A 26325-nucleotide genomic window follows, 5' to 3' on the forward strand; every position below is an offset into this window, starting at 1 on the left:
TTTGGCAATTCCCGAAATACTGAACTAGCATGACACAGACAGTGTCCTCCAGGGTCAGGATTTGAAGAGCCAGTCAATTAGAGAAGAAGGAGGTGGTGAAATTAGCAAGTGCTTGAAACAGGCTCTGGAAAGCTCCCAGCCTAGAAGAAACCAGGCTCTGAAGCTAGGAAACACCACCTCTATGTGCATTTGGTGCACAGAGACTTTCTTGCATGCAGGTTTTAAAAACAAAAAGTTGTCCAGTTTAAAATAACTTACCACTGCAGTGCACAGGACTGGAAAAAGATACTACAAGAGAAGGAAAAAGGGAACTATTTACGGCACAAGGGCAGGTGCCTATTTGTCTGCTTGCTAACTTTCTCAGTACCTACGCAGTGGCTGGTACATAGTTTAGACTCAGTAAATGTTCACTGAATGGAATTCCATTGAAGGGCAGCGTCAGTGAAGGAAAGTGGAAGTGAGACTCCAGTGGGTGGTATGGGTGCTCGATTTGTCAAACTAGACCACAGCACAACTCACATGCACCAGCTTGGGCAACATATTAAAAGCTATATCCTCTCCATGCCATTGTGGCTGCTACATCTTAACAAGAACAAACAAGCAAGTATGCTAACAGCCAGCTGTCAACAGGAATGGGAGTCCAGCAATGACTGAGCTCCCTCGGAGCAAATATCTGTTTCTGCCTTTGAAAAACAGAAGAATGGTCCATGGGCAAAATCTGGATTCATTTTTTTTTTTTTCCTAACTTTTCCCTCTTCTACCAACAATTGCCCCCACTCCCACCCCTTGCCTCCACTAAGGAACCAAGGCTGTCCTCTACTTAACAGCCACACTATAATGTTTATCAGGAACGTTGAGGGGGAATGAGCCGGCCACCTCCAGGCAAACACTAAAACAGATTCAAGTAAAATCTGACTGAGACAACAGAAAAAGACACAAAACAGAAACACACCCATAAGAGAAAGCTCCCTAGTCAGAGGCGTCTCTCACAGGCAAATGAATGTTGGCAGCAAAGACGGTGTACGTCACCTCTAAAACACGGAGACCAAGAGAGGAAATTAATCTGCTTTCATTTGTTGAATGGTGGCATCTAAAGAGATATGTCAATGTCCTAACCCTCAGAACCTGTGAATGTGACCTTATTTGGAAAAAGAGTCTTTGCAGATGTAATTAAGAAAAGATCATCCTGGATTATCTGGTGGGCCCTAAATCCAATGACAAGTGTCCTTGTAAAAGACAGAAGAGGAGAAGACATGGAGAAGCGGAGAAGGTCATGTGAAGACAGAGGCAGAAACTGGAATAACGCAGCCACAAGTGAAGGAATGCCTAGAGCCACCAGAAGCTGCAAGAGGCAAGGAAGGATTCTCCCCTGGAGCATTTGGAGGGAACAGGGCCCTGCTGATATCTTGATTTAGGACTTCTGGCCTCCAGAACTGTGACAGAATAGATTTCCATTATTGTATGCCACCGAGTTTGTGGTCATTTCTTTTGGCAGCCCTAGGAAACTAACATACCTGCCATACCTCTAACTCACGTATTCTTCCTACAGTGTGTTCATCTCCAATCCAGCAAACGTAGAAAAACCTTCAAAATGAGCAGCCAGAGCAGCAAGGGGACTCCCTGAGGCAGGACCCTCAGCTGCTCCAAGTGGTCAGATCAGGACTGCTGGTTCAGTCAGAAGACTGGATTCACATCTCAGAGCTGAAAGGACCTGCTTAAGACTGAGAAGATCCTAAAGATTGAGACACCTCTCTCCCTGAAAAGTCCCTTTGTTTTTCAGATGATGTAATGAAGCCCTGAAAGTTAGCTACCTTGCCCCACGTCCACAGCTGGCTGATTAGATGAGATCCCAGCCCAGATCCCAATTTGGTCTTCCTTCTGCTACTCCAAGTGATGCACAGAGTTGATAGGGCACAAATGAGCAGTAAATGTGAGGACACAGTTGGTGCCTCCCCTCTTCTCATTTTACATTTCTAGCCTTCCTCCAAGGTCTTCCAAAGACAATGACCATTTTGAGAGAAAGTCATGTTTAGACTTCACAAATATCTACCACCCTAGAAACTACTTTGCCAGAAAGGTACCACAGGAGAAACTCAGTCCTGACATAAGACAGGCCCTCCTAACAGACACAGTCCTTCCTCAGGACCCATCCCATATTCCTGAACCAGTGTTTCGTTTCTCCATGTAACTCATGTAGCCATCTCTGTGGTCTATATTTATTTGAGAGAGGGTCTTCTCTAATCTAAATAGGTCTCTGTCATAATTCAGCTTGAGATGAGTTTAATTAAAACAAGCACAGATTCACAGACCTTCTTATAACCATGAAGTTGGCTTTCTTGGTCAATGACTCAAACTGGGTATCAATGCCAAAAACACAGCAATTTGATAACAATAATGGAACCAAACAAGAAATAACATGCAAGAAAAAAAGGATCACCTTAAGGATTTCTTGTTTGAACCAGGGATAGAAACTGAAAGGAATAGAGTTGTTCAGGAAAAAGGAAATGGAATGTTGATTCTACTTTTCCTGCAAGCAAAACTTTTGAAAGCTATCCAAAACAGTGTTGGGAAAAAAAAAAATCATACCACTAGCCTGACTTTAATTGTTAACTGTGGCAGTCACTAAAAGTAAAATACAAGTACTAACCAAAATGAGGGAAATATCACTGGTATCGGTCTGACATGGAAACCCAAAGGTGAGACTGAAAACAACCCCCAAATGTATGTATATTCCCTCTCTCCCTCTGCCTCTAGTTCTCTGCTTGTCACTCCCCTGGCTCTGTTACATGCATGCGATGCACGCACACACATACTCTTCAAAGTTCACCCCCTATATAACTAATCTATGAAAGAAACGAGGTTGTGTTTTATCTCTGGGCAAGCTCAAAATGCAGGCAGACAGCAGACAAATGCACTCGGCAGTGAAGCCTTCCAAAATCCTCTTCACGGGCCCAGAAGAAACAATATGTCATTACTTTACTGAGTATTAAGAACAGAGAGCCCTCCTCCAAATATTTATTCTCATGGAAACACCCAGGTCCACATGAAACGACCAGGTGGGAGTTGGCCACAGCGCCCTTTGACAAACTAAGAAATGCTATGAATTCTTCTCCTTCACACACCCATATACAAACACCTCGCATGCCACTTCAGAGCGTTCAGAGACATTACCACTATGCTCCTCCTCAAATCAGTCCTTGGATCCCAGAGTGAGAAGCCTATGTTCACCAAATCAGTGGAACTTGATTTCAAGTTCCAGCTCCTTCCTGCCCTCCTCACCCCTCAAACTTTCCCTTTGTGTCTAATTCCTCTGCTTGTACCCATCCCCTATTGATTGTAATAAGTGCATAGACCAAGTCAACTATGTGGCGATTGGAGTTGAGAACAATCCACTAAACAGTGTTGAACCCAGTAAGAACACCAACTGATACATCTACTCAAAGAACTAGCCCACATTCCAGGCAAAACTGATCTTAACTTCCCCAGACTGACTCTGATGGGGTAATACTGGCCCTAACCACAGAGCTGCAGAAGCACAATACTCAGCATGACTAGATTTTAGGGCTAAAGAGATGATAGTGGCAAAAATAAAGTCTTACTGGAACTGGTGAGAGTGATAAGGCTATGGTCCTGAGTCTGTTCATAAACAAGAACATACTGTGACCTGGCCTCTGAGTCCTTTGCAACAAAGACTGGACAGTAGTGCAGCCTAAGTAACCCCATAATCCCGTCTGCCAAGACACTTGTTCAACTGTCCTTGGAAATAAAACTCAGTAGGACATTTCGATGCTTGCTTAATGTACCATATTGACATAAATTAACGAAACTGGCCTGACAATTTCAGAATGACATTTGCATCCAATTTTTAGTCCCAAGTTTGGATTTTTTTTAGTATTACTATTTTCCTTATATCCTCTTCCAAGCTCTGCTCCAAAACAAACAAAAAAAATAATAAAATATATCACACTTAGGTTTTTCTGAATAATTGTAGTTCCACTGTCTATAACCAGCCCAAAAAGGCGGTCAGGATAGATCTTGCAAGTTCTAGACAATGACGTAATATATGCAGACATATATAAAGTCTAAAAGTCTCTGGAATTCACTGTCAAGTGGACAGCTAATCCTTGTAGAACTGATGTGGAACAATGTAGTATCTCCTCGAGTCTCATAAGTACTATTACTCTCCCCATTTTAGAGCTAGGTAAACTGAGGCTCAGAGAAGTTAGGTAAACTGTTCAAGGCTCCACAGCAGAATCAGGATTCAAACTCAGGTTGGCTGCCTACCAGAGCCCGTGCATTTAACCCTTTTACTACCAGCAATGGAGTGAACTAAGACAACAGGAATCCACTTGCATACAGAGTGAAACCCATTTGTGGAATTATAATGAATGACTATTGCCAACTTCTCTATGCACCTCATCACTGCAGGTATGTGTGTGTGCATGCACATGCACACACATGTGTAGACACACATACTTTTTCTTAAGGTATCTATTTTTTACACCCTAAATAAAGGGCTCAAGTAAAGGAATCATCTCAGTAAATGGAAGGTTAAGATCAGCCCTTACCTGTCAACTCTTAGCTTCTTCAGCATAGCCACAGGATGCTGGTGGTCACAGTTTCTTTTACAACATAGCAACCTGACCACCAGGAACCAGAGCTCTGAGCATAATCATGCATTTTTCATAAACTCAAGGAAAAACAGATGGTAAGAAATGAAAATGTATATAACAGACATCCACATGTACATGTATATGCTAATATTATATACACATATGTACATATGCACACATACATCCTAACTTTATTGTTGGTGCTACAGACAGTAAACAACAGTTGAAAGATTACAAACCTCTCAATCAATTCCAGATCCTTAGTCTCTAATAAACCTTCTAACCTGAGACTTTCTCTGGTACAGCACACTGGTTTCTGCCATATACCAACAATCACTCAGAACTGGGGAGGCATCCTGAGCAACGTAGAAGTAAATATAGTACATTCAAAGCCTGTGGATAACAAGATAAACACACCCTGGCTAGTCCTTTATTTCATTCATTCAAAAAATATTTATTGAACATGAATTTTCAATCAACATGATCAGTGATCTTGGCCTGGAGCTGTTCTAGGTGTTGGGGATATAGTGAAGAGAAAGGCAGTTAAGATCCTTGCGTTCATGGATTTCTACTTAGAGGGCCCCAATCACGGCCAGAACCCAAGACATTCAACAAATGAATTCAACTGTAGATTATATAACAGAATGCAACTCAACTCACTGCCTCAAAGTTAATTCAATGAGTTGTGAGTGCTCGTTATGTTATGTTTCACAGCACTCTACTAAGCACCGTAGGTAGGTAATATTAAAGGCAGAAAGGACATAATCAATCTCTGCCCTCAGTAAGTCAACATCTTCCGGGGATGACAACACACAGAGGTATGAACCAGGTGGAGAAATTGCCAAAGCAAGGAATCATTATCTACCCAGATGTCTGGCATAGCCAACATCTACTAGGAGAAAGATGGCATTCATTTCTGCAAAGTAGTTCTGAGAGGAAGTTAAAAAGTCCTCCAATATATTTCAATACTAGGCACCCCCTTGCCCCCAGATAAAAAATCCATGCCGATTTACCCCAAGAATATTGATGACTTCCTTAGTCTGGCTGAAGTAAAGCTCTTTTTTAGATTTATGGGGCAAATAAGACTAATTAGCAATGATTAACTATAAGAAAGTATATTTCTAATCTGAGGGATCTTAGCTCAGTTTCTGGTTCCCCTCACCCCCTTCTCTTTTTTGGTTTTATAAATAAAGAGGCAAAGATGGGGGAACCTCGCTTTTCTGGGCATTGGGTCAAGACCACACAGCACGCGGGAGCAATGGCAGATGGCTGGGGGCTGGCCAGGGCGGCGTTCCTTCGGCTGTAACCACTAGACCGCACGTCTGCACTGTTTTCCAGATGACCAAAAGTGAAGATTTTTAAAACCATACTAAAAAATGGCTTTGCTTTTAGGATGTGTTTACTTTTTCTGGTGTTTTCTTCCAGGGTCATGGGGTAGGATTTTAGGGAACACACCTAAAAAGAATGAGGTCACGCTGGCATCATGAGCTACACTGGAGCCCGATTCAGCAAACCCAAAGATAATTTTTCAAAAATGCTTATCTTGTTCCACACCTTGCCACAAGGCAAACAACCTAATTCACGGACTTCCTAATATTCAAAACGCCTCCAGATCCTTCTGTCAATATATTTTTTTAATGCCATCCTTGATTTGATCACTAACAAATACAACCACTTTCTGGCTTTTAGGGTGTAAGAGATAGCTGCAGAAATGGACGTAAGAGCCTGTTTCAATCATTTTTCAAATGGACAAAGTCACTGTAAAAGATCTTTATCGACTGCCTTTGCTACAGAGGAAAAAATAATTGAAGCTAATCCAACCATAATCTCCACTCCCATAATACTGAAGGAGGGCCAACAGTAATTGGTGCTGCTGCTAGACGTGGGAGGTCACACTGCAGAATGTCTATTAAGATCATGCGATGGCCTCAAATGTCTGTAAACCAACAACTACAATATAGATACTAAACACAGTAAACTGCATAAGGAAGAAATACATGATGTGAGTAGATAGAGTAGAAGACAAGATGTTCAAAAGAAATAGATTTATTATAAGAAAATCTACAAACACGAAATTGAATATGTATTAGACAGCCTTTAGAAGATGACAGAAACATAAGTGGTTTGACTGTGGATAGGTATGAATTATTACGTGGGTGAAGGGAGGATACCGACAATAGTCCTCAAACATACTCCAAGATGGGAACAGAGATAAGACGCTGTCCTGATGGGGATTTCAATGATCCGGACATCTGCTGATGGTAATGTTCCTTTAAAAAGCCAAGTCTCTAAACTGTATCAGATTAAATGAAACTAAGAAGATGTGACAATGAAATGCAATGTGTAATCCTGGATGAAACTCTGGACCAGAGAAAATTATATTAATGGGACAACCAGCAAAATCTGAGATCTGTAAAATAGATAATAATATTGTATCAATGTTAATTTCCATACTGTGGTTATGTTAACATTTGGGGTATCTGGATGAAGCGTTTCTGGAATTCTTTGTACTATTTTCACAACATTTTTATAAGTCTGAAATGATTTCAAAATTTTCTGAAAAGTTAAAGAAATTTTTAAAATTGAGCTAACATACACACAAAACCAGAGCCTCTGATAAATTCTTGACTTGCAAAAATATCATCTCTCAGATGGAGGAAACAAAACAGGGAACTTTTAATTTGGCCTTGATTCTGACTCAAGTGAACAACTAACTGGCAAGGGAAACCTCCAGAGTTATAGCCTCGCTCATGCCAACCTCTTCAGACGAGGTTGGGCAGTAGTTGATCTAGGCCACAAAAACAGAGGAAGGAAAATATGAAATCGTCTGTTAACAAAATAGGGAGGAGGCAGAACAACGACTGCCTTCTAGAATAAGTAGAGAGACTGGCAGACATCTTCCATCTCTTCTCTGAGATGGAACCAAGAGTAGAAGGGCTGAAAGGAGCACATGCGTCAGCTGGGTGGAGGGGCATACCCCTCTCAGGGCTCTTGGGCTGAGAGCCCCTGCAGCTGTTAGAAACTGCAGCTCCTATCTCTCCTTGAGAAGGGATGGGATTTTTTCACTTGGGATTTAGAGGGACCTTGGGCAAGTCCGACAGGTTGCTGACTGTTGCTAGAACAAAGAGGCACAGAGGATCCTCCGGTTTCATTCAGATCATGCAGCCTGGTGAACCAGGAGAGCAGCAGCTCGGCTGAGAGATAAGGAGTGCCCTTTGTGATTCACCACTCCAAACCTGAGCAGCATGAGTGGGTTGCTAGAAGATAAGACACCAACAAGGATAAAGTGAAAAAGTCCTATCATCCAAGGAAAGAACAAGAGAAAAAGTTAGGTTTCTCCCTCGGGCATTAGAAAGCAGACTGGAAAAAAAATGATGGGTGTAATCCCAAGTCCACAAATCAAAAAAAGAAATAATCATATTATATACAGCATGAATCATATGTCTAAGTACTTTATATACACTGCAATATAGAAACGAAGAAATACAAATGGCTGAGAAACATAAGAAAAGATTTTCAACTTATTAGTAATTTGAGAAATGCAGACGAAAACAAGATATAATTTTCCACCATCAGATTGACACACACAGACTCACAGTATGCCATGTTGGCAAAGGCGTAGAGAAAATGGGCACCCTTATAAGTGATTAGAGAAAGTATAATTTGGGACTTTTTTTGTGGAGAGAGTAATTTGTCAATTATCTATTAAAATATTAAACATGCATACCATTCAGCATGCAGTTCTACTTGGTGTATATATATATATCCTAGAAAAACGCACAAATAGGTAGACAGTGAATTACATACAAGAATTTTCATTACATCATTGTTTGTAATGATGTAATGAAAAGCTGAAAACAACCTAAATGTCACTCAAAGACTAATGGTTGAATAATCTATAGTAAAGCCATACTATGTCAAAAATTCTATGAAACAGAAGAATTTATTTCTAGACATAGATGTATAGGAGTAAGTACACAGAGAAAGTTCTAGAGGGATACACACTACATGTTTAGAGAAGGACCTTTCCCTTCCATTATAGCTAGGAATGGAAGGTTCCACAACAGGAGCATGATAATACGATTGTAACTGATGCTAATGACAAAGAAAGAGCAAGAGACATCTGAAAGAATAAACATGACTCACGGGGACCCCCTCCATTACGACTTTTATTTAATAACAAAATTAATACATGCTGACTGTGAAAAATTCGAACAATTCAGAAGTGAAGGTTCAAAGTCCTTCTCACAACGAATCCTAGTCCCCAAAGGTTAAGCTAAAATTATAAAGACAAAAATAATGACAGATGATTAAAGGAGGGCATGTAATCAAAACTGAAATAAGAGGGGCTCAAGCCTAGAAAGGCAGTGGTATGAAGATGAAGTCAACCGTGACCTGAGGCTTGCAGAAAATGCTAAGGAAATCAAAACAATGTTTGTGTTGCATTTAGACCCAAAATGTGAACAAAGAGGTGAGAATATTAACCAGTGGATCTGTGAAGATCTGTCAAGATAGGTGGGGAATCGCCAGGAAATAGCTTCTGTTAAGAGCAAGTCACTCTAAACCAACATATTTTAATTTTCATACTTAGGTTCATTCATCTGATCATCTGACAAGTATGTATTGAACACCTACTCTGTGCAAGACACTATGCATGAAAGATCCAAAAGCCAAAAAAAAGTGACAATTCTCCCGCCCTCCTGAAGACGCCAATCCAGCAGGGGGACTGATATTAACCAAATAATCACACTAATTGAGATACAATTACAAGCTGAGACAAGGGCTTGAAAGTCAGGAAGAAAGTCTTTCAAAACATTTTTGCAAAGAAATGGAGAAATGGGATCCCTAAAAAGAATACAGGGGGCAGTGAACTTGGATGGCAGAGGAAAAAAGTAAACCTTTATTTACATTAGCCTCTAACTGAAATTTAGCATTTCCTTCAAATATGAATGCGGGCAACAAACCATGGTAGTATTAGCAGTATCTGTGACTTTGTCACCAATAGAAATCACAGATATTTCCATATAACATAACTGTCATTGCAGGTAATCTGAAATATTTTATAGGAGTTATCGGACCTGCCCTTATATTATTTAATGTGGTAATAAAGCAGCATATATTTATATTACAAATGGTTTTAATATTTTTATATTTCTTCCATGTAAACCATGTACTGTATGCATTTAAAAACATTCTGGGGACTGGCCCAGTGGTGCAGCAGTTAAGCTCACACGCTCTGCTTTGGAGGCCCTGGGCTCACCGGTTTGGACACTGGGTGCAGACCTACGCACTTCTCATCAAACCATGCTGTGGCAGGCGTCCCACATATAAAGTAGAGGAAGATGAGCATGGATGTTGGCTCAGGGCCAATCTTCCTCAGCAAAAACGGGAGGATTGGTGGCAGATGTTAGCTCAGGGCTAACCTTCCTCAAAAAAACAAACAAACAAAACCATTATTCTGAGAAAGGTTATAAAGGCTTTACCTGATTGCCAAAGGAATCCATGGCAGAAAAAAGATTAATGATCACACAGCTAAATTCTGGTATAAGTAGGTGGATATGTATCTAAATGAACTATACATCAAGGAATTCAAATAATTTCAAATCTACCCACACAGTCTCAGGTAACGGAAGCAACCCAATTCCCTAAGAAAAACACCTCAGTTATCCTCAACCCTTCCCTTTAGTTTTAACTCCAGTCATTCAACAAATACTTGCCGAGTGCTTACTCCATGCCAGCCACTGTGCCAGGCAATGGAGAAACAGCAGCAAATAAATGAAACTTCTATTGATGTGGCCTGAACTCATCTTGGTATCCTCAATGTCCACCAAAGCGATTGGTGGACAGTGTATAAAGGCTTGCTAAATGTTGAAAGAAGAATGCTTAATACCTGAAAGTGCCATCAGCATGCTATTACCATAAAGTTCAAGCAAAAATCTTCTGGCTATCAAAATTTCCATTTCTTAGAAAAATTTCATCAACTCTCCAACATAAAACAATTTCACCTGGCCTCCTCCTCTTCTCTCCCATCTTGTAGTTCAGGTTGCTCAATTAAATATTCTCTGATTTTCATGAGAAATTGTTCTTCTGAAGGACATCTAACCAAAGGCAACAAGGACAGAAGTAAAACTATTAAATTTCTTTTAAGAGTTGAACTAAAAGGTGTGTTACAGTATGTACTATTATGAATTCTACCCACATAAAAACACTCACATGACTCAAAGGTGAAGCTTGCAACCAGCTTCTTGACCCAGTAAGAGAAAAAGAAACACAGACAAAACGTTATGGAGCCAGTAGGTTGGGGCCGAGTGAGGCGAGAGGTGGGGAAATGGAAAGCAAATTGGGGACCTCACCGGCAGACTCTTCATCAGTTCATACTGTGGGATAATACAAAGAGAGCTTTCACAAAATGAGCAGAACTATGCTTCCAAACGATCGTTCCGCTCATAAAGGAGTGAGACCTGCATCATCGCACAAGAGCTTAGCAATTTCACACTACACCTTTTTAACTATCCATACTCTTTTGATTGTTTATTTTACCAAGTAAGGAAAATGTAAGCTGTCAGCGGTAGAGTGGTGAGCTGAGCTTCTCATACAGCTGGGATTATGAATTGCCAGGTCTGGGCTACACTGTAGCAAAGGAGGCTAAAGATTACTTCATGCTCCTCCAGTCATAGCCTGAAGGTTCAGAATGACTGCTAAATGAAATCACTTTTTCCATCCTAGCGAAAGCAGTCCCTGCCCTGCACTCTGGTGAGCCCAGGCAAGGTGACTTTAAATAAACTCTGCGCTCGAATGAACCAAGTAATTCAGAAACGGAGCTAGAAAGAGAATCCAGGTATCCCAATATCTGCCCCTTCTCTCCAAAAAGACAACAGTAAGAACTAACTTGAGCACTTCCAGGCCTTGTGCTAACTACATACATGCTGACCCTTAGAAAACAATACTATCTTAGAGGAAGGGAGTATTATTATCCCCATTGTGCAGGCAAAGAAACATGCTCAGAGAAACCAGGTCATTTTCCAGCATTAGAGAACTTTTAGTGGTGAGTAAGGATTTAAACTCAGGCTGCCTTAGCCCACATTCTTAACCACCGTGACATTCTGCCTCTGATCCTGGGATCTCACCTAAACAGTAAACCACCTTACTTTTTCCTTTAAAGACTCTAATAGCTCACTCTTGCAGGCAGCAGGTGCAGAGTCTAAGATGCAATGCAACTGCCCATTGATTCTCTGAGTTCTTGAAGAACTCAGGGGCTAGAGCTTGGGCATACAGAGAAAAGTGAGAGAAGGGCACCCTTTGTTCAGTCTCAAAGTCCACAAGGACTAAAATGGAAGATTTCTTTGAAATGGAGGTGAATAGAAGGAAGCCATTTTGTCTTGCACTCATATTAGAGGAATGGATTTTCCTTAGTCTCCCCCTCTTTTCCCTTCTTCCACAACAGAGTAGCTCCACTTAAAAGTGAGGGTAGACACCATTCAGCCAGCCCTGGTGGCCCAGTGACTAAGTTTCAGCTCTCACCACCACGGCCTGAGGTTCATTTCCCAGTCAGGGAACCACATTATCCATCTGTAAGTTGTCATACTGCAGCAGCTGCATGTTGCTGTGATGCTGAAAGCTATGCCACTGGTATTTCAAATACTAGCAGGGTCACCCATGGTGGACAGGTTTCAGCAGAGCTTCCAGACTGCACAGACGAGGAAGAAGAAGATGGGCACCCACTTCCAAAATAAATTGGCCATGAAAACCCTATGAATGGCAGCAGAGCATTGTTTGATATAGTGCCGAAAGGTGAGAGGATGATGCAAAAAGACTGGGCTTTGTTGTACACAAGGTCACTAGGAGTCAAAATCCACTCAATGGCACTAACAACAAACATACCATTCAACTATGGCTTTCTAATAATTCAGCCGTGTGTATATTATAGTAAAAATAGTACAGAGCTGGAAGCTAGAAGACCCGGATTATCTACCCAAGATCAACCACTGACTGGCCTTTTCAGGCAGCATTCCTTCTTATGCAAATAAGAGTCTGATACTGGGCTACGTGTGGGCTTCTTTCTGCCGACAGTTATGAGGTTTGGCCATATGCAATAGCCAATATCTGGCCATTTTTGACCTAGGAAGGCAGCAATTTCACAGTTTCAAACTAATACATGGGTTTACACACAATCTTTGATGCTGTCTATACCACCTGTTTCTTATCTTCCTACTACAATTCCACATAATGCTGGCATCTACCAACCTTCTAACCTTCTGGCTGTTAAAAGAGATTCAAATACTGGCTCAACGTGGAGAAATATTTAATTTTACTGAAGAATCCTTGAGACTCGAAAGAGGACTAATACCTCCAAAATAAGGAGGTAATATAAGAAATTCCAGACAGACACCACTAATCACAGCTAGGGAAATACATGGGAATGCAGTCTAAAGAGGCTGATCTAAGCTCTGAGGCTGTGGCTCACCCTATAGTCCCAGTGACTTGCTGAATCATCCTTCCACAGTGGAGAGAGAAAAATAAAAACTTAAGGTTGAGTGTGTGTGTGTGTGTTGGTAATGATTCTAATCTGCTTGCTTTTAGCAAATATGCTTACATGCAATATGCAAAGAAAATGGGAAAGAAAACTTTAGCTATTAGAAACCAAGATAAAGGAAATTTGCTGTCTCTAGAATTTCTCTTGGCTGCACTGTTTATGCAGCTTAAACTAGGGTTCCATGTCCAATTTAATATGGAAAGTCTGTTCTTAAGCCGGAGACAATGGCTACAAAAGATTAAAACGACAGCTTATGTGGCTGCAAAGGTGAATCTCTGTAGCTTGTCAAACCAGATTTAATAGAAAGTGAAGAAAGTCAAGTAGAATCATCTCAAAGCTTTTCTGACTAGCCAGCTTGTTGACTTTTTAAAAAATACAGACTCACATCTGTGTGCCTTTTATTTTCTTGCTGTACTGCACTGGCTACGATTTCCAGTACTATGTTAAATAAGAGCAGTAAAGGGGCCAGCCCGTTAGTGTAGTGGTTAAGTTTGCCCGCTCCACTTCAGGAGCCCGGGGTTCACAGGTTCGGATCCCGAGTGCAGACCTAGCACTGCTCATCAAGCCATACTGTGGCGGCATCCCCCCTAAAATAAAGGAAGATTGGCACAGATATTAGCTCAGCAACGATCTGCCTCAAGCAAAAAGAGGAAGATTGGTAACAGGTGTTAGCTCAGGGACACTCTTCCTCACAAAAGAAAGAAAAAGAAGAATGGTAAGGGTGAACATCTTTGTCTTGTTCCCATTCTTAGGAGGAAAGCATTCAGTCCTTCACCATTAAGTATGATGTTTGTGGTTTTCATTCTTGGCTAAATACCAACGAGCAAGGTTTTTGAAAAGAAAATTTAACGGAATATAGATATCCGAGTAGGGAGAAACTGTGTCATTTTTGCCTACCTCATGTCTATTTCCCTTCCTCATATAACAATGCTCAGGGGAAGCCAACCTTCCTCCACCATTTATGCAGTTCTAGTGCAGCGGGCAGGTAAGTCAGGTCTGGTCAATTCATCTGTCCCATCTTCTTGTCCAAGTATTTAGTCCAATAACATTCATATACAAGACTTTTTTGAAATTATTACATAAGGCTCTCTTCACACTAGACCTTTAGATTAAGGATCAACAAACTATGGCCCGTCACTGAAATCTGACCTTCCACTTGTTTTTGTCTAGAACATTTTATTGAAACACAGCCTCACCCATTCACTTACATATTGTCCTTGGCTGCTTTTGAGCTACAACAGCAAAGCTGAGGAGCTGCAACAGTGATCATATGGCCCCCAAGGCCTAAAATATTTACTATCTGTCCCATTACAGAAAAAGTTTCCTAACCCCTGCTCTTGATAACAAGATGGAAGCCTGAACAGTCAGGAAGCATATCAGCACCACATGGAAAGAACCTGCTAGAAATGAAGCCAACACAAAAAGAGAAACCAACTCCAAATATTATCTAAGTTCCTGGATTTGGATAGGCCAGAACTATTATACCCCAACATATCCACCTTTTTTTCAGGCAAGCTTGAATTGGTTTTCCTTCATTTGAACTCAAATTCATTACACAGACAAAATCCATAATTTTCATTGCAGGAACACAACTCTAATTTCTTTCTCCATTATATATTCACCAATACCATAAAGACATTTGACATTTCCTCAGACGAGAATGTCACTAAGTACTAAAAACTATAATTTATGTAACAACTAGCTGAAACATTGAAAAATCAACTGATTCGGGGTTCATTTAGGTTTTTTGTCCAATGAACCACCCTGACGTGTTATTAAACAATGAAAGAACAAAAAGGACGAAAACCAAAATTACCCCACCTCCAAAAAGAAATCCAACACTGAATAATCAATCACAGAACAATTAAGATAAAGTGTAAAAACAAAAGATAGGCGCCACCGTTAACATCTCCATGAAATAAGCGAAATACTCTAAGACCAGCTAGAGAAAGAGGTTTCTGCTGCCTTATCAAAGCCAAAACTCCCAAGGGGACAGATTTAACTAATTAGGAAGATGGTGATTAAAACTGAAGCTGCTAATTGTCTACCGGGTATACATTGCCAGTAATGTTCCCGAGAGGCTCCCAGCGATGGGAGACAAAATGAAGCCTATTATTCCTGCCAATTATGCAGTCATCATTTCTCTGCATTTATCCCTCTCTTTAGGAAACTAAAAAGCACACAGAGGTGTAGTTTTCAATGCGAGCTATATGTTCCTGTGAGGAAATAATTTTATACTATGTTTAGAAACAGAATTATTTTGTGTCTAAACTTGTTTTAATGTGTACAGTCTGGAGCAAAGAAATGTTTCTTTCAACAGCACGCTTTCCATCTGCAGAGGCCAGATGTTAATCTACAGAAAACTGAAGTAGTTAGTAAGAGGACCAATTACATACAGACAGAGAACAAATACCACATAGCGGGGAGAGGGAGGCTTAAGATGGAGTTGGCGAAGCTGTTTTGCAATCCCAGCCTATTCCAGGGGAAAAGAAAAACAAAAAAACCAACAGTAGTGTGTTTTTTATCTATACCAAGAACAGTATGCCCTGACAGGATTTTTCTTCCTGGGTATTTCCTCCCCTACGAGTTAAGGAAACATTCAAGAGAGTCAGAAAAAGTATCGTAAAAATGAATTGAGTGAGGATTCTTAGAAGGCAATTTGACATTTTATCTCTACTAAAGATGAAAACCAAATATGTCTAGGGCTAGCCATGGGTTCAAATTGTAGCTTTGCCACTGTGGTGTAAACTGTTAACCACCCCACAGTATTCTTTCTCTTCTTCCTCCTTGAAGTGATAAAATGCCCTGGGTACTGGGTCGGCCCATGGCTGCCTATGTACAGCCTAAATTCCCCACCCTCGCTGGCAGATAAATGTGGCCATATATATTTACGTATATAATTACGTTTGGGCCAATGGAAGTGATGTGTGCACCTTCTGGGTCCTGGATGCTTTCATCTCCATTAGCTGGCTGGAAAATGGCAATAACTGGAGTAACCTGGGAAGCCCTAGATAGGATGAGGATGGCAAAATGACCCTGCCAGGCACGGATGGCTTACTTCTGGCCTCTAAGGGGAAAATAAACTTCTCTTATTTAAGCCACTGTACTTTGGCATTTATTTGTTTAGTTACCTAGCCTGTACCCCACTAATATAGCCACTTACTTCTGGGCAATGTGGGGCAAGTTATTTAACCTCCCCTAAGCCTCAGTTTCTTCATCTGTGAAATGGAATAACACTTATTTTCGTAAGGTACTAAGAGGAATAAATGAGTTAATAGACATAATGTGCCAAACCTGTGCCTTAAACACAAAAAAGTGCTCGACTAAAGGGAGATGATAATAGTAAAGACATGAAGGACTACTTAGGAAGCTGCTTTCAAAGACCTCTCACATCAAGCAGCTCCTGTGCACATAAAGCCCTAAAGGTAGAAATGCGTATCTCCTTTTGAGAGAGTTTTCTATCAGTAACAACGTGTTCAGAGAAAATCAGGGGTATCTTTTATTTTAGCCCAGGAGAAGAATAAAAATTAAACGATGTTTAACTCGAGTTTAGCAAACTGTGCTGAAATCTTTAAATCTTGCTCTATATTATTGAATGCTATGCAAACACTAGTTATTTGTTTATGCTTCATTGATTGAATTGAGTTCCATGTTTATATACAAAATAGCTGAGTAGAAAGGTACATTAATTAATATAGATCACCTAACCAGGACAGGCGGAGAAAGAGACACACAAGTGAACCGGAATCACCTCTACTGGACACCCAGCTCGATGCAGAGTTCTACAGTCGATGGATGCAATGGCCTGAGGAGCCTTGCAAACATTTCCCCCTCTGGGTAGCACCTTTGCAAGTGATAATTATTGGCCCTCTTACATTGTGGATTCTTTTTATCTTTTACTGGTGGGATCTAGTTAGACTGTACCCTTAGGATTTCCGTAACCTTGAGATTTACTGAACACTGGAATTGAGATCCTTGGGACCCAGGTAAGATGACTACTCTGACTCTAGGGACTTCCCCAGGGCTCGTCCGTGGGTTTCACACGTCACAAGATACAGAAAAACCACAAGATTACATAACCCAGCGGAAGCCAGCATCTCTGAAATGGGAGCACAGATCACCTTACCAGGCTTAACTCCTTCATCAACCCTAATAATTCCACTGCTTATAACAGCATGTAGGCTACTACAGGAACGGGAGGCTGAACCAGAAGGTGAAGATAAAAGGAACTGTATAATCTGTATACACTTTTATGATCATGTATCCCATTAAAATGGGTTTGAGATAATGCTTTAGACTCCACTTCATGGAGGCATCAATGGTCAATAAATATTCAGTAAGCCCGATGGGACTCTGCCTCCTCTAAGAGACCTAAGGGAGCTACAAGTCCCTCAGCAAAGGGGATGTTCTGTGCAGTATCATGCAGGAACCAAGCCTTAGACTGAGAGGCCAAAGTTCAGGGACTGCATCCACACAGAAGCAATATCAGCATCTACAAACCTCGGCCTGGGGATAAAAAACTCCCTCTGTACACTGGTCTTGAGAACCCAAGGCTTTGACGCACCAGCAGAAACCACTGCATTATGAAGCAACAAACAACTCAGGCCCCTCATTCTTGCTCTACTTCCCTGAATTGTTACTTACAGGTTCCCGACCATCCATGGCTTCCATCCAGAGCCTCCGGTCCTCTTCTGACAATGCCTGCATGGTGATAACCCCTGGCCTGCAGAGAAAGGAGGACACAGATATGAACCCAGCACCATAAGCAGAGAGATCCTGACGAAGGTGAACCTTAAAGAAACACCCACTCGACAGAGTGAGAGGTTGCTGGGGTTAATGGCATGAAAACAGGCAGACCCCTCAGCTTTTCTGAGGCCCCTTCCAGCCTCAGAAAGCAAAGCCATCTCCCCAGGACCTCTCGTTGAACCCATCTCCCTCAGGGACGCCGGAAGAAATGCAGAAGACAGGACTCTACTTAAAGGTAAGGAACATAGAGGAGTCAAGCGATTCCCTTAGACGGTGTTTGTTCCTTGAGATCTTATTCACGCTTATTCTCCAAATAACAGAGAGCTTTATTCACAGCATGAGTGCAAGAAATGTTCAATGAAGTGAATGGAATTACTGGACCTGAGATAGAAAGAGGGGGAAACATCCAAGCTGGAGGGATGTCAGTCTCCTAATATCTAGTCCAACGCTTCTGAACTGCTATTGACATGGATAAGTTTTATGGAGGCAACCAACTTTGTAATTATGATGATATTAAATGTATACAGTATTTTTTCAGTGAATGCTTAGCATGTCAGGTATGAAGTTCTTTACATGTGCTAAGCTTTTTTCACCCTCTAATTGAAATCTGCCTGCTCTTTCAAACTGAGTACAAACCCTTCAGAAAGAATGCACACAATATCGAACGGTGTTTGTCAAGTTCCCATTATAGATGGCACTCCACAAGAACAGACCTGTGCCATAAAAATGAACTTGGGAGAAGGGGCTAAAAGCCCTCCAGGCTCATAAAAGGAGGAGTTTTTTACTTAGGGTCCACAGATGGGCCCCAGAGAGTCCATATACCACCTTCTCCCCTCCCAATGTGTGTGTATTTTTCCATAGAAACAATTCAAATCGTCCATCAAAGAAGACTACACTCTTCAAAAGGTTAAGAATTGCTGATTCAAACCATGCTCACCTTTAAAGTCTGAGAAAGCTTAAAAGGGAGGAACAGGTCCCCTGAGCAAGAATTAAGTCCTATTGCTGTCTGAGTCTGCGGCCCTGCTAACGATCACAGAGAAGCAAAGTACCGAAACACACACGGGCTTGGCCATGCCCTGAGCAGCACAAGCCTGGGCCCCACAAGCCCCGAAGCCTGTTCATTCAACCCTCCTGGAATCACTGCCCTGGTTTATTACGTAGTTCCAGTGAATATGCTAGATCTATTTATGTTGAACATATTTTAAATATCACATTTGCTTCTTTTTATTGATCATGCCTCGAAATCCCCTAAGAAAAAAAGCTTTCAAAGATGTGAGCATGTAAGTACAGAAGAGTTCAGGATTTGAGGGGCACTGGGCTGGGGGTGTGAATGTGTGTGTGTGTGTGTGTGTGTGTGTGCACGCGCGCGCGTGTGAGTGAGAGAGGACAGAGAGTCGTGGTGGTGGTAGGGAGGGGTGTACGTGGGGGGTGGTGTGGATAAGAGGGTGGATGAGTGGGTGTGCTGAGCTTGAGAGCCAGCTGATGGGAGGGACACTGACTCCCCAGAGGGTGGTCATTCCTGTGAAGGCCACACTGGGCACTGGCACCCTAACACGACTCAGAAGTTACAATAACTAATCTCCACCAGCACCTGCCAGCGCTCTCCCTCCTCTTTTCAAAAATTCTCATTCTCCCACCCAGGCGTCCATTTCCCACCATCGGCCAATTCAGGGTGCCAGACACACAGGGTGGCTGCAGTCTTCTGGCAGCCACGGCTCTAAAGAGCTGACCCTATGGTTTGGGGATACGGTGGATTGTGTCTCCTCTCCTACCTTTCAAATAGCCAAGCACAAAGCTTTAATGGCTTTGAGATAAAAAGTCTATGAAGCTGCAGTCCACTGCACAACTCTCAAGTCCCTGGACCTGGATCTTTGAGTGTTGCTCAAAGTGCTGTGCTTAGGGGCCGGCCTGGTGGCACAGTGGTTAAGTGTGCACATTCCACTTTGGCTGTCTGGGGTCCGCTGCTTCAGATCCCGGGTGCGGACATGGCACCACTCATCAAGCCATGCTGTGGTAGGCGTCCCACATATAAAGTAGAGGAAGATGGGCATGGATGTTAGCTCAGGGCCAGTCTTCCTCAGCAAAAAGAGAGGAGGATTGGCAGATTTTAGCTCAGCGCTGATCTTCCTCAAAAAAAAAAGTGCTGTGCTTGGACCACTGTCTTCAGAATCGGGCTTTCCCTTAAAATGGAGATTTCCAGCCAAACCCCACCTTACTGAATCTGAACTTCTGGGCTGAGCCTGAGAATGTGGATTTTAACCAACTCCCCAGGTGATGCTGATGCACAGTTAGGTCTGAGGCCCACCGCCCTAGGCTGCCCACCCAACCCTACCCTTTTCCTTCATGTTCCCCTGCCCTGGAGAGCAGAGACACTCTCCTCTCTACACTGGGGTCAAGCAGCCAACATGTCTCCAGTTCATTTCCTGCTAGGTGCTCATCAGCAAACAGTGAGACCACAATAGTGGCCTAGCATATCAAGATCTCAGGGACCTTGCAGATGTCACAGCAACTTCATGGCACACAGTGTGAAATTTCCACCCAGAGCCACAAAGAGGAAGTTCAGACAAACTCAGAGGTTGTGAAGGGTGGGCCACTTGGCCTTAGCAACAAGGAAAGTACACTGTCCGCAGTCACAGAGCCAGGATCTGAACCCAGCAGTCTAACCCTTCGCACAAGACCACAGCAAATGTGAAGGTGTCGCAGACCCCAGAGAGCTCATGTTGAGCACCAAGTCGTCTGCCCTCAAAATTAACTAGACCCCCTTGCAAGTATCTTAATGAGCTCCTGCCTAGCATCAAATGAGATCAAATGCCAAGGGGCTCTGTAAAATCTAAAGTGCTTCATAAATATGAGGGCTCAGAACACCACTTTAGGCAAACAGCCAATCCCCAAAATAGGAATCTAAGAGTGTCTGATGTGACTGTGGCTTACTTTCTACAGCAGTGGTTCCCCACATTTTTTTTCTGCCTCAAAATACCCAAGAGACGGAAAGGCAATGAGTTTTTTAAAAGAACACCAAAAACACTAATGGTAAAGAAAAAATATGGATAAATTAGACTTCACCAACATGGAGAACTTCCACTCATCAAAAGACATTACTAAGAAAGTGAAAAGGCAAACTACAGAGTAAGAGAAGACATTGGTAATTTATATCTCCAAAGTACTCGTATCCAGAATATGTAAAGAATGCCAACACATAAATAAGAAAAAAGTGAGCAACCCAATTAATAAAATGGATAAATGACTTGAATAGGCACTTCACAAAAGAGGACAAACCAATGGCCTAAAAAGCATAAAAAATAGGGCCCAACATGATGACTAATCAGGAAAATTCAATTAAAACCACAATGAAATATAACAACCTCCTGAACGGAGAGCATTCAAAAGGCCACCACTATCAAGGACTGGCAAGAATGTAGAGCCACTGGAACTCTCGTACATTGCTAGTGGGAGAATAAATTGATAAAACCTCTTTGGTGATATCTACTACAGCTAAACACACACCTATCCTATGACCTAGCAATTTTACCCTAGATATATACCCAAGAGAAAGGAGTGTGTATGTCTACCAAAAGACACATTCGCGAATGCTCACAGCTTTATTCATTACGGCCAAAATGCGCAACAACAAAAAACCAAATATCCACCACTAAGAGAATAAATTGTTGTATATTTAAACAATGGAACAACACACAACAATAAGAAAGAATCAACAACTACTACACGCAACAACATGAATGAATCTCACAGACATAATAATGAGGGAAAGAAGCTGAACACAAAAGACTACAAACGGTATGATTCCATTTATATGATGTTCAAACCCTGGCCAGAAAGTCATTTATGGTGACAGAATTCAGGACAGCGATTCTGTCTTGCGGAAGGGGTAGGGGCAAGGTCTGGGAAGGGGCATGAGGGAACCTCCAGGGGTGACAGACACGTTCCATAACTTGACCTAGGTGGTTACACAGGTAGGAGTATGTCTATGTGTGTATGTGTGTATGTCTGTGTGTGTGTGTGTGTGTGTGTGTGTGAAGTCATTAAGATATAAACAAGATTTGTGCATCTTACTGTGATTATCCCTCAATAAAAAACGTTTTTAAATACCCAAGAGATACGACTTCTCATCAATAACTTGGCTCACTAGTTATCCCGACTCTAGTGCTTCCTAGCTGCATAAGCCTAGCGGACAGGTAATTGAACTACTCTATGTTATTCTTTAAAATACAGATAATAAAAGTACCTACACGTCGTGGGGTTGTTGTGAAGGTTAAATGAGATATGCATAAAGCATTTCAAAGTATCAGACACACAGTAAAGGCTCCAAAAATTAGTTGTTATCACAGGGTTAAATGGGAGGTGGGGTACAGAACAGCATGGCAAGAGTGGGTTAGGGTCAAAATGATGGAGGGAGAAGGGCGGGTGTGTATAGTTTTAAAAGGAAAAGAAATAAGCCGCAGGTGCTTCTGATACGCATGACCCCACCCCCAAAACACTCACACATACCACTGAAAAACACGCCTACCACAAAGCAAGGAAGGCCTAGGGCTGAAGCGACACACAGGCTCTGACATCATGGCCATTTCCTTTTTCCTCCTGAGTAAAGTATCAAAGTGGTCTCCTTTCCCCTTTTGGAATTAATGTCTGGTAATCGATAAGGACAAAGAAGGAGTCTTCAGTAAATTCTAGAAAATCTGCGAAGAAGCTCCCTCTACCAACCAGATGAGAGAAGGAACAAATGACTTAACAATCCTTTCCGGAGCTCAATTCTAAGACTCTACTTTAAATACAACACCTCCTTTCCACTCTGAATAAGTCCTTGATTAGTGCTATATCTGGATCAGCTTGAGAATCATGAACAAGGAGCTACAATTTTCTCTAAGTTGGCACCCCACCTCTCACACTACAGGGGCAACGCACAAAATAATTATTCATCTATCACATGGCAAATTGCCACCCACCACCATATCTCCTCCAATGCTGGCCTCCAAAAGGAGCCCCCAGAAATCAATATATCATTTAGCAACACATCCAGGAGCCTGGGACCACTGATGTCAGCTCATAGCCCTCTGACCAGCCACAAGCAAGCAGAATTCCCACCAGCCCTGATTCTAGGGTTACTTGATAGCTTCCCTACTCTAATCTTATTCCTGAATCTGAGTCAACAATAGTGATCTCAGTGGCTTGGCAATTTACCCACTTCCTATTGGACAAGGAAATGCTATCACTGACTCCACCCCACTGAAACAAACACATTCAGAATCTAACAGTGCTGCTCTTTCTAAATCAACCTCCAAAGATCTAGAGTTTACTCATTCATAAGACTATAAATCTTCTGTTGGCAAGAGTTCATTCCCCAGCTTCCAACCACACTGCGGCACACATAAGGGTCAGGTTCAGAGTAAAAGAAGGACTGTGGCACCCAGAGAAACACATGTTCTCACAGCCTGTGTATGAACATGCCTGCCTCTCTATGGTTATATGGGAAGACAGATGAAGGTTTAGAGAATGGGCTGCCACTCACAGGTAAGAAGAGCTGTGCAAGTGCCAGGGAGAGGAAGTGGTCCTTTTGCTTCTAACGTGCTACTGGGAAAACGGACCCCTAACAGTTTCTGAACAATTATAAAGTTCAAGGTTCAGTAGATCTTTATTTACATAAAGATATGGCCAATGTCATGCAGAATAATCTTAGAGACTGACATCTCTTCCATGTCTGTCTATGAGTTTACAGACTCAAATGTCTATAGAGACCAGGCAAGCAAGCAAAATGAGTGAAATGGATAAGAAATTCTTGACTGTCCCAAGGAAAATAGGCTTGATCTTATTTTCCTTACAACATTCAGCCCTTTATTTTTTCTTTTGCATTTTCACTTTTCGGTTGAGTCATACAAACAAAGGAGATGGGAAAAACAGCAGTGCAAGTGCAAGGCACAGTGGCAGCTGTCACCTGTCATCACGGCAGAGCTGAAAAGAGCATGGTGGGGACTGTGGTAAAGTGGACAGCACATGCCCTACCTGAAGGAGGCATCCACCATTCAGCTCTATAAACAGCTGGCAAACGGGAAGGCAGTATCAGCATTTACAGACTTTGCCAATTTAGATTGTTGCCTCAAACACTACTCAAGCCAAACTAAACATGCTTAGATATGTAAGGACCACTAGTTTAGAGCTTCTGGTGTCTGTGTCTGTTTCTCTGCCTCTCTCTACCTGAGCTCAACTCCAGGTTACTGTGGCATGTTATAAAGTCATCTCACACACTAGGACCAACAATGATGCATGTCTGTATTCTTGATTCTCCTCACAGTCAAACTCAGCAGAGCATATCCGGTTCATCGACAAATGAGGAACTTGGGCTACTTCCCCATTTTCCCCAATACTCAGGACCCAGTGTCATCACTGCAGGGCAACATTAATCTTCTCTTTGGAGATAAAAAGCTATGAATCTGCACAACTATGCATGATCTGAGATAATACCCATTGAAGGTCCTTGTGCATTACAGATCTTTGAACTTGAAAAGAACATATAATATGCCATGATAACCTGGGTAGGGTACAGGTGAGACAGACAAAATGAGGAAAAAACCAGAAGTTGCAAACTGGCGGCCCACAAACTGGAGCTGGTTTATTGAGTGTTTACTATGGGCCAAACCCTGTGCTAAGGACTTTACTTGCATTATCATACATTCCTCACAATGAAGTAGGTACTATCATTATACTTCTTAAAAAAACTGAGACTCGGAAATTACCTGCACAATATCACATTGCTAGTAAGTGGCAAAGCCTCAACTTGAACCCAGTCTGCCTGACTCTAAAGCAGAGCCCATACCTTAACCACAATATTGTCCACCCCCATGTGCATGCAGGGTATGTGCCCTGGGATCCAGGGCAACCAGTTCCTTAGGGCGAGGGAGTCACTTCTCTCATTCTCTCTCTGAAGGGAGAAAGGAGAGAGGAAGACACTTCTTCCCTTCTTCCCTCCCTCCCTCCCTCCATCCCTTCCCTCCCATCCTCCTCCTGACCCCCCCCCCCAAGAAGTTTTTAGAAGTAGGCTTCTAATAAACTACTTAGAAAGGATCTTATTCTAAGGAATGAATGAATCATAACCTATTACAGCCTACAGCACTGACCTCTTGGGGGGAAACGTCCTAAAATAATTACAACTATAGCGATAATAATAGCCAAAAGAATAAATATTGCCAATCACATCAGATAATTTCCTACATTTTATTTTAAAGGAGACTGAAGTCATAAAACATCAGAAAGCCCAGACAAAGAAACCTCTGCCACACTAAGTTGCATGGGCTTTAAACGAAACAGATATTGATTGGGGGCCTATGACACGCCAGCCATGATGCTGGGCACTGGGGACACAGGAGCAAGCAAATTTTAACACACTGCAACAGAAGAAAGCATTAGTAATTGCTGGGATGAGCAAGACTCAGGGAGAATGCAAATACTTGTTACTATTGTTGATAAGAAATGATGAAAAAATATTCTAATTCAAGAAATCTTCTGATTCATTTATCAATCTTTTTTTCATCGTTACTATCCTCTCTCATGATGAATAGAAATGTGCATAAGTGGAATTTACTGGTTGAATTGTTTCCGCTCTTCAGATTTATGTAATAGCAAAATTTTGGTTTAGATTAAAAAAATAAACTCATTTTATTTTTAGAAATTGGCAAATAAACTGGCATACTCAAACAATAAAACCCAAATTTCACTATGCAGACTAGAGAATAGAAATGTTCGCCTTATTTCACACCACACTCCATTAACCATCATATCCCACTCTCACTCAAATGAGAATCAAACAGCAAACACTCTCTTTTAATTTTTTAAAAAGAAAAGAAAACAACTCAATAACAAGTTCAAACTATACGAATTCTAAGGATTCCAAGAACTTCTCAACTAGCTTATAGAACAGCCAAGAAGCAATCCAGAAAGTACAATATTCCCCCGACTCTACCCCCACCCAAGTCATGGAAGTCAGAGCAGTATAACACCCTCTGAGGAAGGAAAAAGCCATTTCCTCTCTGAAATGTCAGTGGCTTTGAGACCAGCACTGTAATCCAACCAGCAGGAAGGCAAAATCAAATATTATTTCAAACAACGGGTGAGAAGGGGAGGGGAGGGGAAGTTTAAACCCAGGAAAAATGGATTCATCTGTTGCAAAAGATAAAGGCACATTGCACCAAGAGGGAAAAGCAGGACTGCCAGGTTCTCAGCACACACTGGACAGCTAGAATCATTTATCTGCTTTCTTCACCATCCTCCAACAAGGTATCCTCGAAGCAAAGAGCCTGACACTTTAGTTCAGAAAGCAAGGTAAAACGTAATGTTTAAACAGAGTCTAATTAACTGAGCATGCTCGCTTTTGCAGGAAAGTGAGTGTGAAATGAACATCACAAAAGGGTGGGAGGAAGGAATTTC

At 41.8% G+C, this 26325-nt stretch overlaps 1 protein-coding gene across 3 annotated transcripts in view; it reads right to left on the minus strand.

Annotated features, from left to right (window-relative positions):
* Window positions 1-26325, minus strand: part of ARHGAP26 (Rho GTPase activating protein 26) — a 417310-nt gene that overhangs the window by 248160 nt on the left and 142825 nt on the right. For all 3 annotated transcript variants that reach the window (XM_014850273.3, XM_014850275.3, XM_014850274.3), the window contains exon 11: window positions 17791-17869. In XM_014850273.3, coding sequence (XP_014705759.1) covers window positions 17791-17869 — 79 coding nt within the window. The remainder of the gene's footprint in view (window positions 1-17790; window positions 17870-26325) is intronic.

This window comes from Equus asinus, chromosome 9 (genome assembly GCF_041296235.1).
Source record: "Equus asinus isolate D_3611 breed Donkey chromosome 9, EquAss-T2T_v2, whole genome shotgun sequence".
In the NCBI taxonomy this organism is placed as follows: domain Eukaryota; kingdom Metazoa; phylum Chordata; class Mammalia; order Perissodactyla; family Equidae; genus Equus; species Equus asinus.